The sequence below is a fragment of the Chaetomium tenue genome (assembly GCF_020726465.1).
Source record: "Chaetomium tenue strain MPI-SDFR-AT-0079 chromosome Unknown F5144scaffold_8, whole genome shotgun sequence".
NCBI classification, from domain to species: domain Eukaryota; kingdom Fungi; phylum Ascomycota; class Sordariomycetes; order Sordariales; family Chaetomiaceae; genus Chaetomium; species Chaetomium tenue.
In genome coordinates, this window is record NW_027117336.1 from 570543 (window position 1) to 584670 (window position 14128).

At 59.3% G+C, this 14128-nt stretch overlaps 3 protein-coding genes across 3 annotated transcripts; 1 reads left to right on the forward strand and 2 right to left on the reverse strand.

The window, feature by feature from the left end:
* Positions 1–422: 422 nt before the first annotated feature.
* F5144DRAFT_624403 (uncharacterized protein) lies at positions 423–8498 on the reverse strand (the record flags this gene model as incomplete). The annotated part of the gene is made up of 8 exons (XM_066792199.1): positions 8246–8498; positions 7374–8182; positions 7207–7305; positions 6459–7172; positions 6021–6308; positions 3978–5645; positions 2707–3920; positions 423–2490 (listed from the first exon to the last, which is right to left on the reverse strand). The coding sequence occupies exons 1-8, from the start codon at positions 8358–8360 to the stop codon at positions 423–425; spliced, it is 6975 nt and encodes a 2324-aa protein (XP_066638354.1). The 5' UTR covers positions 8361–8498.
* Positions 8499–8960: 462 nt separating this feature from the next.
* F5144DRAFT_661545 (Alpha/Beta hydrolase protein) lies at positions 8961–10753 on the forward strand. Its single transcript, XM_066793300.1, has 3 exons — positions 8961–10042; positions 10112–10462; positions 10556–10753. The coding sequence occupies exons 1-3, from the start codon at positions 9296–9298 to the stop codon at positions 10643–10645; spliced, it is 1188 nt and encodes a 395-aa protein (XP_066638355.1). The 5' UTR covers positions 8961–9295; the 3' UTR covers positions 10646–10753.
* A 1171-nt stretch (positions 10754–11924) lies between these two features.
* Positions 11925–13534, reverse strand: F5144DRAFT_403058 (ankyrin repeat-containing domain protein). Its single transcript, XM_066784861.1, has 2 exons — positions 13226–13534; positions 11925–13164 (listed from the first exon to the last, which is right to left on the reverse strand). The coding sequence occupies exons 1-2, from the start codon at positions 13285–13287 to the stop codon at positions 12270–12272; spliced, it is 957 nt and encodes a 318-aa protein (XP_066638356.1). The 5' UTR covers positions 13288–13534; the 3' UTR covers positions 11925–12269.
* Positions 13535–14128: the final 594 nt, after the last annotated feature.

The following is a 14128-nucleotide window of genomic DNA, read 5'->3' on the forward strand; positions in this document are numbered from 1 at the left end:
GCGGTAGGCGATCCGCGCTTTTCCCGAGGACTGTTCCTAAACACATGGACCAACACAACTCGGCCACCTAGAATGCTGGAAATGAGCCGCCAGTTGTTCCCATGCAGCTGCATCGTCAGAGGCACCAGTGGCTGTGAGTGGGACGATAATGAAAACGTGATCATTGGCTCTAGCCTGTAGGCCTGGGCTGCGTTGCATGCCAGTCCACACAGCTCTCTCGGAAGTATGTACAGAGATACATACCTAGGTACCGAGCGAGGTACGGATGTGGGCGAGTCGCCGGAGCCGAGCTTCTCTACGATGGATGGATTAGGTACCTATTAAGTTATGATGAATGCTCCCAAAACGCCTATCTAATGCTCCGAGTACTTAATGCCCCTGTATCTCTTCTATTTTATGGATTACTCACCTCTTCTAGAGTTCTAGTCCGCCGCTTCCACAACCTCCTTGGGCGTGGCCGACGAACCGATGGCAATCTTTCTTGCCGTAGCCACGATGGGAACCGCAGCCATGATGTCAAAGACGGTCACCTGGGCAGCACACACCTTGAGCGCCCAGTTCGCCATCTCGATAGCCACCAGCGAGTCGATGCCGTACGAATGCAGATACCTACCAGTATCGATCTCTCCCGCCGTCGTTTGCAGCATCTTGGCTACGCGGTCCACCAACGCGTCCGTCACCACCCGCGTCGCTTCCTCCAGCGTCTTGGCCCTGGACAGCTGCCCGCGAACATCGTCCCCGTTGCCCGCCGTCGAAGCCTTACTATGACCCTTAAGCCCGGTCCGGGCCATGACGGCAAACTTGGGATCATCCAAATACCAGGGTGCCTCCAAGCCACTCGCAACCACGCTGCCACCTGTCGCGATGCCGCTGACGATCTGTGGCGAGCCTCGACCCCCGACGTCTCCCGAGATGGCGAGCCACACCAGCTCGGCCACCTCGTGCTGGTCGAGACCGTAGGGTCCCGCGAGGTCCTTCAGCGCCTGCGTCATACCCGTCTCGGCGAGAACGCCCGCGTCCTTTACAATGCTGACGTCAACCGTGGCGGCGTGCTTGCCTTGCGCGCGGCGAAAGTGCGCGATGGCGTCCTGGTATGTGCTGCCCGCGGCGTAGTTGGCCACGCCCCTGCTGCCGAAGATGGCCGTAAACGAGGCCAGGCTGATGAAGAAGTCGACGTCTGGAAGTGCCGTGTGCAGGTTCCAGGTGCCGTGGATCTTGGGCTGTGTCGATTCGGTCCAGTCCGAGTATGTCATGTTGCGGAAGAGCGCGTCCCGCAACACCATGGCGCACTGGATGACGCCGGCGACCCGCCCGAGCTGCTCGGCACACCGGACGGCCGCCTGGCGGACCGCGGCCGCGTCGGCAACGTCGCAGGGCAGCACGAGCACCTGGACGCCGCGGTCTTCCAACTGACGGATGAGCTCGCGGGCTGTAGGGCGTTCGGCTGCATCAGCAGAGCGAGATAGGAAGCACAGCTTGCGAGCTCCGTGGTCGACGAGCATGCCCGACAGGCTGCGTCCCAGACCACCCAGGCCGCCAGCAAGGAGGTACGCGGCGTCGGGGTCGAGCTGTACTACCGGCCTGGCAGGTGACCGTGACCGCCACAGCGGAACCATCTGCTTACCGTCCTCAAAGGACAGCACAATCTTACCCACATGCTGTCCGGACTGCATCAACCGGAACGCGCTCTCAACCTCCCCCGCCGGGAACACCTTGACAGGACTGACGGGCTTAACAGCTCCCTCCTTCAACAAGCCAAACACCCCCTCCAGAATTTCCCCCATCAACTCGGGCCGGTCCAACATGACCCTCCTCAGATCAAAGAAGGTAAACGTGGCCCCGTCCAAAAACGGCTTCATCTCCAACCGCACATTGTCCATAATGTCCCTCACTCCGATCTCAACAAACGTCCCCCCAGGCGCCACACAATACCACGACTCCCGCAACGCCTCCCCCGCCAGCGAATTCAGCACCACATCCACACCCCTCCCCCCCGTAGCCGCCATCACGCCGCTCCTGAACCCAGCGCGCGGGTCCCCCCTCGAACTAAAGATCCTCTCCTCCCCCACCCCATACACCTCCCTCACCACCCTCCTCTTCGCCTCCGACCCCACCGTCACATACACCTCCAACCCCAGCCACCTCGCCACCTGCAGCGCCGCCTGCCCCACCCCGCCCGCCGCGCCGTGAACCAGCACGCTCTGGCCCCTGCGCGCGCGCGCCAGGCGCACCAGCGCGTACCAGGCGGTGCCGTGGGCGAGGGGCAGGGTGGCGGCGTCGGCGAAGGAGAGCGCTGGATTGTCGGGGAGGGCGTGCACGAGCGGCGCGCGCGCCCGCCGCACCACGGTCCGGTGCGACCCCGGCCGGCACACCGCCACGCGCGCCCCGGGCGCGTGCCGCGCCGACGTGCTGCGCACCACGATCCCCGCCGCGTCGAAGCCGAGCTCCGTGGTGGGTAGTTGGCCCAGGGCCGTCATGACGTCGCGGAAGCTGGGTTGGGGGGGGGGGGAAAGGTTAGCGATGGTTGCTCTTTTTCTTTTTGTTGTTGTTTTGGGGGGGGGGGGGGGGGGGATGGAGGGCTTGGAGGGATTTAGGGGCTCAGGGGCTCAGGGGCTCAGGGGCTCAGGGGCTCAGGGGCTCAGGGGCTCAGGGGCTCAGGGGTTTAAGGGTCAACGGATTCAGGTAGTAAGAGAATGAGGGGCGTACTTTAACGAGGTGGCTTTAACTTCAATCTCCACCTCGTCATCGCCCAGTGGCGTATCAGGGACGGTGTCGGCCTCGAAGCAGAGGGTATCCAGCAGCCCTGCGTTGCGGACGCTTAGTTTGAGGGGGGTGCCGACCTCCTCGAGCGGGACTTGTTCCACCGTCGACGTCTCTGTTCTGGCCACCCCGAGGCTCTCCAGGAGGTCTGCGTTCAGCTCATTGTCTTCGACGATCCTGCTCACCTCGATGATACCGCCCTTGACTCTGAACTCGTTTTCTCCTCCGGGGGTGTGAAACGCGCGAAGAACTAAGCCGGGTGATGACTCCGCCTCCTCGTTGGGAAGATCGAGCTGCAGCGTGTGGAACACGAGGCCCGGCTCCTCACTTCGTACGACGCGCGCCAGACCTGTCACTATGGCGCTGCCGGGGTCTATCTCTGGGGACGCGCCAACCCACAATACCTTTTGCGCGCCCAGAATCAGGGCTTTGATGAAGGTGAAGTCGTGCTCTGTGAGTTGTTGCAGCACCGGACGGTCCACCTCGACAAGCGAGATGCACGCTTTCCCCTCGACGGTAGTAGCCTCGCAGACGCCCCATGTGTGTAACGAAGCGGGGTGGCCTGTAGATGACAGCTGTGAAACCAACGAGTTGGCGAGATCCGCCGCCGCCGGCGAGGCATCTGGGGACTGGAGGATAACGACCTCGGCATGGCCGTCCCCACCGTTCGGGGCTGCCTCCGGTCTGCGATGGCCAAGCAACACGACCGACCGCGCGTCGGAGCCCACGCCGTCCAGCCTGAACCAGTCCTGGATACCAGCCGCCCGGCCGCGTGCTTCAACGTCATTGGCCTGCTCGGCAAATGTGGTGACCAACAGGCGGCCGTTGCTAGCTAACAACTTCACAGCGTCCTCGACAGCGGGCACGGCTGGAGTCTCATGTAGAGCCTGGCTGGGGATGGTAGGGAGGATGACTACGTCAAATGTCCCGGGCCCCCCTTGCCGGGTTGGGTCCTGCACCACGACGTCCACGTCGGTCGGCGCCATAGTGCTTTCTTCCACCACTTGCTTTGTGGCTTCGTCGGGCACGTTGATGGTATAACTCGCCGTTTTCAACACATGGGCAATGTCCAGAGTCGAGAGGACAGTCTCGGAGCTGCCCGCATTGACAAGCTCGGCAACGGATGCTTCGGGCTTGTTGTGGTGGGTGAGTTTAATTATCTGGGAAGATCGTAAGCAAACGTCTCCGCTAGTTGAGCAGCAAAAACGGTAACTCACCTCAGACAACACCTCCGAAGTGAGAGTTGAAGTGGCAGGATTGTCAGTTATGGCTGACTTAATATGAGTCCCCAGCTTCTCCAACGTTAGCAACTCCAAAGCCGGCCGCCAAACCAGCTTGCTGCAGATGCTTCTCGCCGTTTCCGTGGCGTTCTCCTCAGTACGAGCCCCCGCTAGCTCGGCACAGCACAACCCAGTAATCTTGAGCACCGGCTGTCCCCCAGCATCTTCTTGCATCGTCATGTCGGCCATAATCTCGTTATGCCCGTGCCTCGACACAGTCGAGTAGCCGCTGATCTGTGTCTTGGGCTCCTTGGGGAACTCGGTGGCTATGACGACCTCTTCGATCGATTTCGGCACCATTGCCTTGATGGCCTGGTTTGAACCGTGCCCGAAGGCAGTGAAGGCGAGGTGGAGAACCGCATCGAGCGTTGCTGGATGGACCACCAGGGGCTTCTGTGCCCCGGTGCCGAGCCCGATCTCGGGGACGCTGACGGAGCCGTAGCTCTGCGTGGGCGTCGTGCGCGCCGAGGTTAGGTTCTTGAACGCCGGGCCGTATTGGAGTCCCGCGGACGCCATGCGTTGGTAGAAGTGGTGAACCTTGACGGGGGATTTGCACTGCTCGGAGGCTTGTCGTAAGCGCCTCTCCCACGCTTGTTGGTGGGCGTCGACCGGCTTTGTGCCGCTCTCCTGGGCATCATGTGGCTTTTCGGAGTGGTACTCCACGTGGATCAAGCCGATGCAATTCCTCTCGAGGGCCTTGCCATCAGGGGAGCTCGAGATGGAGAACTCGGACCAGTCGGCCGACGTTGCTTTATTGGTGGTGAGGTGAGGCCGCAGAGAGATGGAATATTCGATCGACGACGTCTCTTCCAAGACCAATGGTGTTGTCATGTGGATGTCCCTGAGCCGGAACTTGGACACCCCCCTGCCGGTGTCAGCGGTAAACAGGGCAGCTTCTGCGGCCATGGCGAGGAACCCCGCTGCAGGAAACAGAACCGTGTTGTGAATCTTGTGGTCTGCTATCCAGGGTTCCTTCGCCAGGCTGAGATGGCCCCTCCAAACGTGCTCGCCGGCGACGAGAGCCGGGGAGGTAGCCCCGAGTAGGCTGCCGGTTATGGGCTCGCGGAGCCGGTACTCCCTCGCCACCCGAGACTCGGCCCAGTGGGCGCGGGAATGGTCCCACGGGTATGCGGGAAGATCGATCAGAGTTTGAGTTCGCTCAGATGTTTGGTTGACCTCACAGAAGTTCAGGGGGTATCCCTTGGAGAATAAGTTGCCGGCAAGCTCCAAGGCCGTCTGTTGCCCGCCCATGTCACGCTTGAGGGCCGAGTAATATTGTACGTCGGTGATGCCCACGGCCTGCAGGTTCTGCAATGTCGGCCCTTGGAGGGCAGGGTGCGGACCGATCTCCACAAAGACGTCGGGGGCGTCGCTTTTCCTACCCGCCAGACGCTGCACGGCAGTCGAGAACTTGACGGGCGAGATGAGGTTCCTGACCCAGTACGCCGGGCCCAGCTCGCTTGCGTCGTTGACCTTTTGACCCGTGACGCTCGAGTACATGACGCAGCCCGACCCGAACCCGCCCTTGTCCTTCCCCTTCATGTTGTCTTTCCCACTCCTCTTTCCCACATCCGCAATCGCCTCGAGGTACTCCCTCGCAACGGCCTGCATGTGCGGCGAGTGGTACGCGACGTCAACCCGAAGCCGCCTCGCAAACACCCCCCTCCCCCCCAACAACCCCCCCAACCTCTCCACGGCCTCCTTCTCCCCCGACACCGTCACGCTCGCCGGCGCATTCTCACAGGCCACCCACACCTTGCCCGCAAACCCTTCCTCCTTAATCCACCCCCCAACCTCCTCCGGGCCCGCCCCAACAGCCATCATCGCCCCCTCAGGCACACCCTCCATCTCCGCCAGCCTCGCCGCCGCCACGCCCCTATAATACGCCACCCTCCACGCCTCCTCCCGCGTCAACACCCCCGCGCAGTACGCGGCCGCCATCTCCCCGCTCGAATGCCCAACCACCGCCGCCGGCTTCACCCCCCAACCACCACCACCACCACCACCACCACCACCACACAACATATCCACCAACGCGACCTGCAGCACGGTGCACAGCGGCTGCGCAAAGCGGGCCACGCGCAGGCGCGACGTCGATCGCGGCCGCGCCAGCTCCTCGGCCGCCGACCAGGTACTGCCGCTGCCGCTGCCGCTACTGCCGCTACTGCCGCTGACGACGGCGGGCGAGGCCAGGTAGGCGTCGGCGGCGAGCACGCTGGCGCGGAAGCGCGCGTTGCTGGCGAACAGCGCGTGGCCCATGGCAGCGTACTGCGCGCCTTGGCCGGTGAAGATGAAGGTTAGGCCCGGGGGGTGGGAGGTCAGGGTTGGCGGGGGTGGGGTGAAGGTTGTTGTTGGGGTTGGGGTTGTTGGGGAGGGGGTGGTGAGGGTGCTGAGGAGGGTGGTTAGCGTGGGGGCGACCGTGTAGGTCTTCCATTGGTGGTGGGTGCGGCGCGTGTTGAGGGTGTTGGCGAGGGCGTGCAGGTAGCGCTGTTCTTGTTCTTGTTCTTGTTCTGGTTCTGGTTCTTGCTCGCGGGAGATGGTCGTTTGCTTGGTGGTAAGGTAGGCCTTGAGGGCGTCAGTGACGCGCGCGATGCCGGCTCTGTCTTGGGCGCTGATGGCGAAGAGGAGAGGGCGACTGGCGAGTTGTGGGAAGGTGATGGCCGTATCTGCTTTATCGTTGATGCCGTTGACGCCGTTTGTGCCGTCTACGACATTTGCGCCATGGCCGTTGATACCATGGCCGTTGGTGCTGTGACCGTTGACGCCGTTCCCTTTGTGTTTCACCGGAGAGTGACTGTGCTCATGAATACCTCTCTCGGCGAGGTAGCTCTGAGCATCATCCAGGATGGCATGCGCATTGGAGCCGCCGTACCCGAAGGAGTTGACACTAATGCGTCGGAGGCCGTCGGTGGGCCACCGCATAACCTCACGGGGGACTTGTAGGTTCCACTCGTCCATCTTCAGGGCCGGATTGGGGGTGTTGAGGTTGATGTTGGGCGGGATGACACCCTTTTCCAACATCAAGACGCTCTTCACCACAGCAGCGAGGCCGGCGCCAGCCTCGAGATGGCCGATCTTGTTGGGAGTTATTAGTATGTGTACATGTATGTTTGGCGTGTGTGAGAGAGAGAGCTTGCTGGCCTTCAGCACTCACATTGGATTTGACAGAGCCAACAAGCAGTCTTTTACCGTTGCTAAGACCAGCGGCAATGGTTTTCGACAGCGCTGTTGTCTCCTCCAAATCGCCAGCTTTGGTTCCCGTTCCCTATCAAGTGCGAGAATTGCTCGTTAGTGTGCCATTTGATCCAAAATATAGAGCCAAGTCCCACGTACATGTGCTTCGACGTAGCTGGTTTGGCTATAATCAAGACCGGCACGGTCATAGACGTCTTGTATTAGCGACGCCTGAGCTTCAGCGCTCGGCAACGTGAACCCCTTGGTATGCCCGTCTTGGTTCGAGCCGGAGCCGCGGATAACTGCCCGGATCGGGTCTTGGTGGTGGATAGCATCATCCACACGCTTGAGAATCACCACGGCAAACCCCTCGCCTCGTCCGTAGCCGTCCGCCGACGCATCAAACGTCTTGCACTTTCCATCAGGCGACAGAAATCCCTGGCCACTCTGAAAAATAAACATACTCGGGCTGATCATCAAGTTGCAGCCGCCCACGATGGCCATGTCGGTCTCCCCGCTCCGGAGACTCTCGCAGGCGAGATGCAGCGCGACCAAGCTCGACGAGCACGCCGTGGCCACTGTGAAACTCGGCCCTCGCAGGTCAAGCAGCCACGAGACTCTGTTGGAGAGCGACGTGCGCTGCAAACCCGTCATGGAATAGGGGAGCGACGTTTCCGGGTCGCGGTTGACCACCTCCCGGTAGTCGTCGGTGAACTGACCCATAAACACTCCTGTCTTGGTGCCGGCCATCTCGCTCAGCGGGTGGCCTGCCGCTTCGAGCGCCTCGTAGACGACTTCCAGCATCAGCCTCTGCTGGGGATCCATTGCGCTGGCTTCGTCGCGGGAGATGTTGAAGAATTTGGCGTCGAACAGCGAGATGTCTTCCTGGAGAAAGTGGCCCCCCTTAGCCGTATTACCGGAAAAGGCGTCGGCGTTGAACCTGTCGCGGGGGATGGGGGACCAGGCGGCTGTTGGGTACGGTTAGGAAGTGTTGGAGGTAACTACATCCAAGTCGGCGTGAGTTCACTCACATTCGCCATTGCAGATGGAATCCCAGAAGCTCTCCAAGTTCCTGCCGGCACCAGGCATGCGGCAGGCAAGTCCTGTGATGGCCACCGGAGCCGAATTGCTCTTGGCCTCAACCATTTTCGCTGACGTGCTGCAAAGGCCTCGATCTGGCGCACGGGTAGGAGTAATTCCAAAGGGGGACGAGACGACCGAGGTTAGGACAGTACTCTTGATAGAGTAACACTGGTTCAAGCACGTAGTAGCTTTACATCGCCGTCGTCTTTGCAATGGCTATGTCTGTGGCATGCGTGTGCTGGTAGTCAACTAGGTAGTAATTATGTAGTACTAGCAATGGCCAAGATACCCGTCTGAGTTCCGAGCTACTACTCCCGAGTCCTGTCGGCTGACGGTCGCAGTAACGGCCGGAATAAACACCGAGCTATCACCATCGCGGGTTTCATCGATAGCCGCCATCATGAGTCCAATCCTTTCCCGGAAGACCGGAAGACCGGAATGCCCGTCAACCAACCCAACCCGTGTCAACCCCTAGCGGGAAGCCGCTCCGTAGCCGGCACTCGTCTTGTCGGGTAATTTTACCGTTTCGGCCGCGGAAGCCGTCCTTTCGGCTGGTTATTTTGAGCCACGCATGCGGAAACGTTCCGAAGGGAATATGAGACTGAATTTCTGAATAAGCCGGCCAGCAGTTACCCGTAACGGATAAGATCTGCGGAGACAATTCAACCTCTCAACCCACCGACTGGGGCCATGCGGTTCCTGTGTATGCATGGGCGTATTGAATTGCATGCATGGGCAAGCTGACGTTTGAACCCAGTCATACTATTATCGCACTCATGGTCTGGGGTCCAAGACTATCCCGACTTTGGAATCTAGCAAGAAGGATGATCTTGTTTGTTATTGTTGACCAAGTTGTCCCAGTTTCAGCTAGTAACTGAACCTCGTTACCTTATACGCAAAGGTTAAGGCACTTACCTTACCTAGGTACTTTAACGATCGAGCTCTCAGTCTCATACTGTTGAGGACTATTATCACGCCCATTTGTTTGTACACACAAAATGCGTTCTGCACAAAACGAAGACATCCCGAGACGGGTTTTTCAAGCCATTGCCAGCGAACTGCATGTGCCAGTGGACGAGTTCGAACAAGGCGATACCGAGTTCGCCGAGTTGGGCGTCGACTCTCTGGTAGCGCCCTCCATCATTGCCAAAATAGCCCGAGCCACAGCAATCCAGCTTCCAGAGGACATATTCGAAACCACCGAAACCGTCGCCGGTCTCAGACAGCACCTCGCCACCCTAGCACCACCACCACCACCACTACCACCAACCTCCACCCCCACAGTCAGCCCCCCAATCCTCATCCGCAGGGCCACCATCACCACCACCAAAAAGCCCAACACCAACACCAACCCCAACCCCAACCCCACCCCCCCGCGCAACCTCTTCCTCCTCCCCGACGGCAGCGGCGCCGCCATGGCCTACGCGCGGCTGCCCGCCCTCCCCCACACGCACATCTACGCGCTCAACTCGCCCTTCCTCCCCAACAACAACACCACCACCAACACCACCACCACCAACCCCACAACCTACACCTGCACCCTTCCCCAACTCGCCGCCGCCTGGGCCGCCGCCATCACCGCCCTCCAGCCGCGCGGGCCCTACCTGCTGGGCGGCTGGTCCGCCGGCGGCTACTACGCGTACGAGGTGGCGCGGTGGCTGGCGCGCCGCGGCCTGGTCGTGCAGGCCCTGGTGCTGGTCGACTCGCCGTGTCGTGTGCGGTTTGGGGCGCTGCCGCTGGGGGTGGTGAGGTATTTGGCGGGGAGGGGGTTGATGGGGGATTGGGGGGGTGTGGGGGGTGGTGGTGGGGGTAAGGGTGGTGGTGCTGGGAAAGGGGGGAGGGAGGGGGCGCCGGAGTGGTTGGTGCGGCATTTTGAGGGGACGTTGAGGGCGGTGGAGGCGTATGTGCCGGAGGGGTTTGCGGATGGGTTGGGCGAGGGGGTGGTGGTGCCGAGGGTGTATATCATATGGGCTTCGGAGGCGGTGGTGGGGAAGGGGGAGGTGGAGGCGGCGGGTTTGGATCCGGATGTTAAGGTGACGAGGATGTTGCTGGAGCCGAGGTCGGATTTTGGGCCGAACGGCTGGGATACGCTGTTTCCGGATGGGACGGAACTGGTGGTAAGCACGATCCCTTGCAATCATTTTGAGATTGTGCATCCGCCGAATGTAAGCGCCCGCTCTGCTTGTTTTGACCTCGCGAAACACGAGGTTTGTTGTGAGTATCATGGTCCTGACTGACATTTGTGGTTTCTACGGCAGGTCGAGGTGCTTGGAAGCCTCTTGGGGGACATAGCCAGCCCCAAGGGCGAAGCTGGGTGGGTAAATGAGTGGCAAAAGCTTACTACTTAGTGGTATGGTTGAAAAGGTAAATGTGATGAAGTCACGAGTGATGCTATTTGGCGCGAGGGTGGCGTTGGGTTGAGGCACAATAGTAATACAATACTGACAGTTACTGCACCTGATAAGACCTGACGACCGGATTTCTTAAGACGCGTATTTGACTGAGGTATATAATGCCACCATGCCTGAACGGTCCAGCCCTTCTAGCAACTGACGCTTCTGGTCCTTCAAGTGAGTTCTCACCTTGCCCAATGACAGCGAGACGTCGGTTCTGGTGGCATGTGCATATACCCTACCGCCTACAACACTCCCATGTGGTGCCACGGTCCGTTATAAAATGTCTCCCTTTCCCATCGCATAAGCGGCGACCCCTCCACGAGGCAGTTTTCCCTTTCTGCGACCACATCCTTGAGCTGAGAGAAGGACAGCCCCTGACCCTTGGGGGAGGAGGCCGGTGTGGAGGAGATGGAGGCGCCGGCAAGAGGTGTATTTGGGGATGTGGTCTGTGTATCTCATGTCAGCAGGAGATCCGCGGAATGTTACAGTTGTGATCGGCCTTTACCTTGCCTCCGAGATCTGATATAGTGGCACGGTTGCTGGCTTGCAAGGAACCCGTAGAGTGCGGCATGATTACCGTGACGCACAACAAGGCGACGAGAAGAAAGGCCCAATCCAGGGGGTGTACAAAAGGATCGCAGCTGTGTTGCTCGTGAGCAATACATATCAATTCCCGGGGAGGCGAGGGACGAGCGACGTGATATAGTGCGGTGATTCTTCATGAGGAAGCGACTGCAGGAAAGGGTCTACACGTACATCCTGCCGCCCAGTTCATTACCAGCACGTTTAGCCATTTGCAATGGGCTTGGAGCCTTGGGATGGATGTCCTACCAAAGGGTGGTGGGCACCGAGAAAGGGCGGTGGCTGGCGGCGAAGGGTGGTGGCTGGCGGTGAAGGGTGGTGTCCGAAGGGCGGCGTTACAGGCTCACTGCCAGTGATGTGTACCGTGCCTAGGAAGGTAGGTTTCAGAGGGGAGGCCATGAGGCACCGAGTGACGACGTTGGCATGTTTAAAAATAAGTTGCCACTAGCTGAACAAATGATACAGACAGTTAAGGGACTTCTCTATGCAATGTGGTTTGCCCAGGTACGGATTTTCTCCAACCACCTACGTACCTAGGTAAGGTACTTTGGTGCCATATACCTTGTCAGTCTCAACGACTGACGCACTACCTCCGGGTCTGCAATGACAGTTTATTCTAAAAGCTCCTCGAGGCGATAACTCCACCTCGGGACGAGCTGTGAGGGTGTTTTCCCTTTTCTAGTCCTCGCCTGTCGGTCGGCACCTCGGTCCAATAGTAGGCGCACAATGTCTCGACGCCCGCACGAAGCAGCGTCGTGCAGTGCGTTTCGCCCCTCCCGGTCCACCGTATCGATGTTGGCGCCTCGGTCCAACAGTAGGCGCACAGTTTGTAGATGCCCGCCCAAAGCAGCGCGGCTGAGTGCACCCCGGCGTTGGGTCCCCGCGGCCATGGAAGCGCCGTTGTCGAATAAAACTCGTACAGCTGCCTGGCATCCCTCTTCGGCGGCATTAGCTAGAAGTGTTTCCCAACTCAAACGGCAATTCTTATCGATTTCTAGCCATTTCCGAACCGCCAAATGTAAGATATCCTCGCGTTGAGAACTTGAGATTCCGAGCCCAGTAAGATCTCGCGAAAGGAGTCCCTTCCTGGTTCGCGTGTTTCCTCTAGCAAGACACTAAAAACCTCGACATGTACCCACTTGGCAGCTGCGACAAGAAGCGAAGAGTCATTGACGAAGGCTCCATTCGCAATGAGGAGCTTCGTCATTTCTTCATCCCTGTTCTCAACGGCCCAACGCAGGGCCGTCCAACCCATCGAATCGGTCACTTCTATCGTAACACCCACCTCGAGGCATCGCCTCGCCAGTTGGAGGTTCCTCTCTTGGGCTGCCCGAAGGAGCACCTGCGGCCGAGTTCCGTTTCGCAGGTCAATCGCAACACCCCTGCTGATCAATAACTTAGCAATATCATGCCGGTCATGGACCTGTGCGAGCCAGAGGGCGACCGGACGTGGGTCGTCAGCCGGGCACTCCGTCCCAACCAGAAACCCTGTATCGAGCAGTATCCTAACCACGCCTTCGTGGCCGCTTGCAACGGCTATGAAAAGGGGTGTGTCTCCGTTTGGGTCCTTTTCCTGGGCGGATCCAGTGTCGACAACAAGACACGACATGACGGCCTCCTCGTCGCCGGATGCAGCTGCCATACAAAGGCCGCCTTTGTGGATGGTGTCGATATGCCGTTTGAGATTGTCTACCCGTCCAACGACAGCATGGCAGTAATGGCATCGGAGCTTTGAGTTTGTTGTGTGTGTACGCTGGTGTCGGATCAAATCTCTCTTTGTGCCGAAAGCGACGGGAGGCTCCTTGCGACCGCACTGTCCATCGTGGCAGAAATACTTCTTGTTGTGACAACGTTGGTGTGCGCTGGCCAACTCGTTAGTTAGTACCTCTCTACCTAGGTAATCTGTAAGACGCAGCCGCGGGCATCCAAGGTGACTAGGCTCGCCCTTACCTCAACGCATTTTTGGATTTACACACCCGACCGCACGCTGCACACGTTGCTGATTGAGCCATGAGAGCTCGGCATTATCCTGCTAGATCAAAACAACCTAGGTAATCAAGCCAAGAGAAGACTGGGTGCGCACGTCGCTCAAAGCCTCATGTCGAACTGGGCCACCGGGAAAAGCTCGGTAAATCTTAAAATTGTGCGGCTGAGATATTGATAATGCGGAAAACCGTGGCATTTGTTGATTGGCCAAACATTTCTTGGTAGGGTGGTGGCTGAAGAGAGTAGGTAGGGTGGTGGTGGTGGTGGCGGCTGACCGCCTCCATGTCTGAGGCTCTGTCCACGCGGCGGCGCCTTGTTTCTTTTTTTCAGGGAAGGGTCTTCGAAGGGTCTGACTGCCCGATCGATCCACGCTGCCACCAGTCACCCAATCTCTCCTTCTTGTCGTTCCTCATCAGCATTTCGGGTTCTTCAGGGCTTCTCCAAAAACGCCACCGATTCACTCTCACCGACTCGCTCTCAACGACTCACTCACCGTCTCACGCTCTCAGTTTGCACGCTAGGTACGTACCTAGGTATGCGGCGAATGCTGAAAACCGTGTCCCATGGCTAATAACCACGACTTTGGTAGCGACGGCACCCGAAGAATTATTCGCCAGAATCATCTGCCTCTCCTCATTCAGGACGATGTCGCATTCACAGGATGAAGACGGTTTTGGTGCAAATTGCACGACCATGTGAGTGGCATTTCGGTTTTTTTTTTACTAACCCCACTTCAGAGGCCACTCCTTGGGCAAACATGCAACCGAGAACCCTGGACCGGCCCCCCACTTTAATCCCGAGGCCGCTGGGCAACCGTCTCCCGACGATTGGCTGTTCGACTTGTCCTGGGTTCAATGCCAAGCGCCC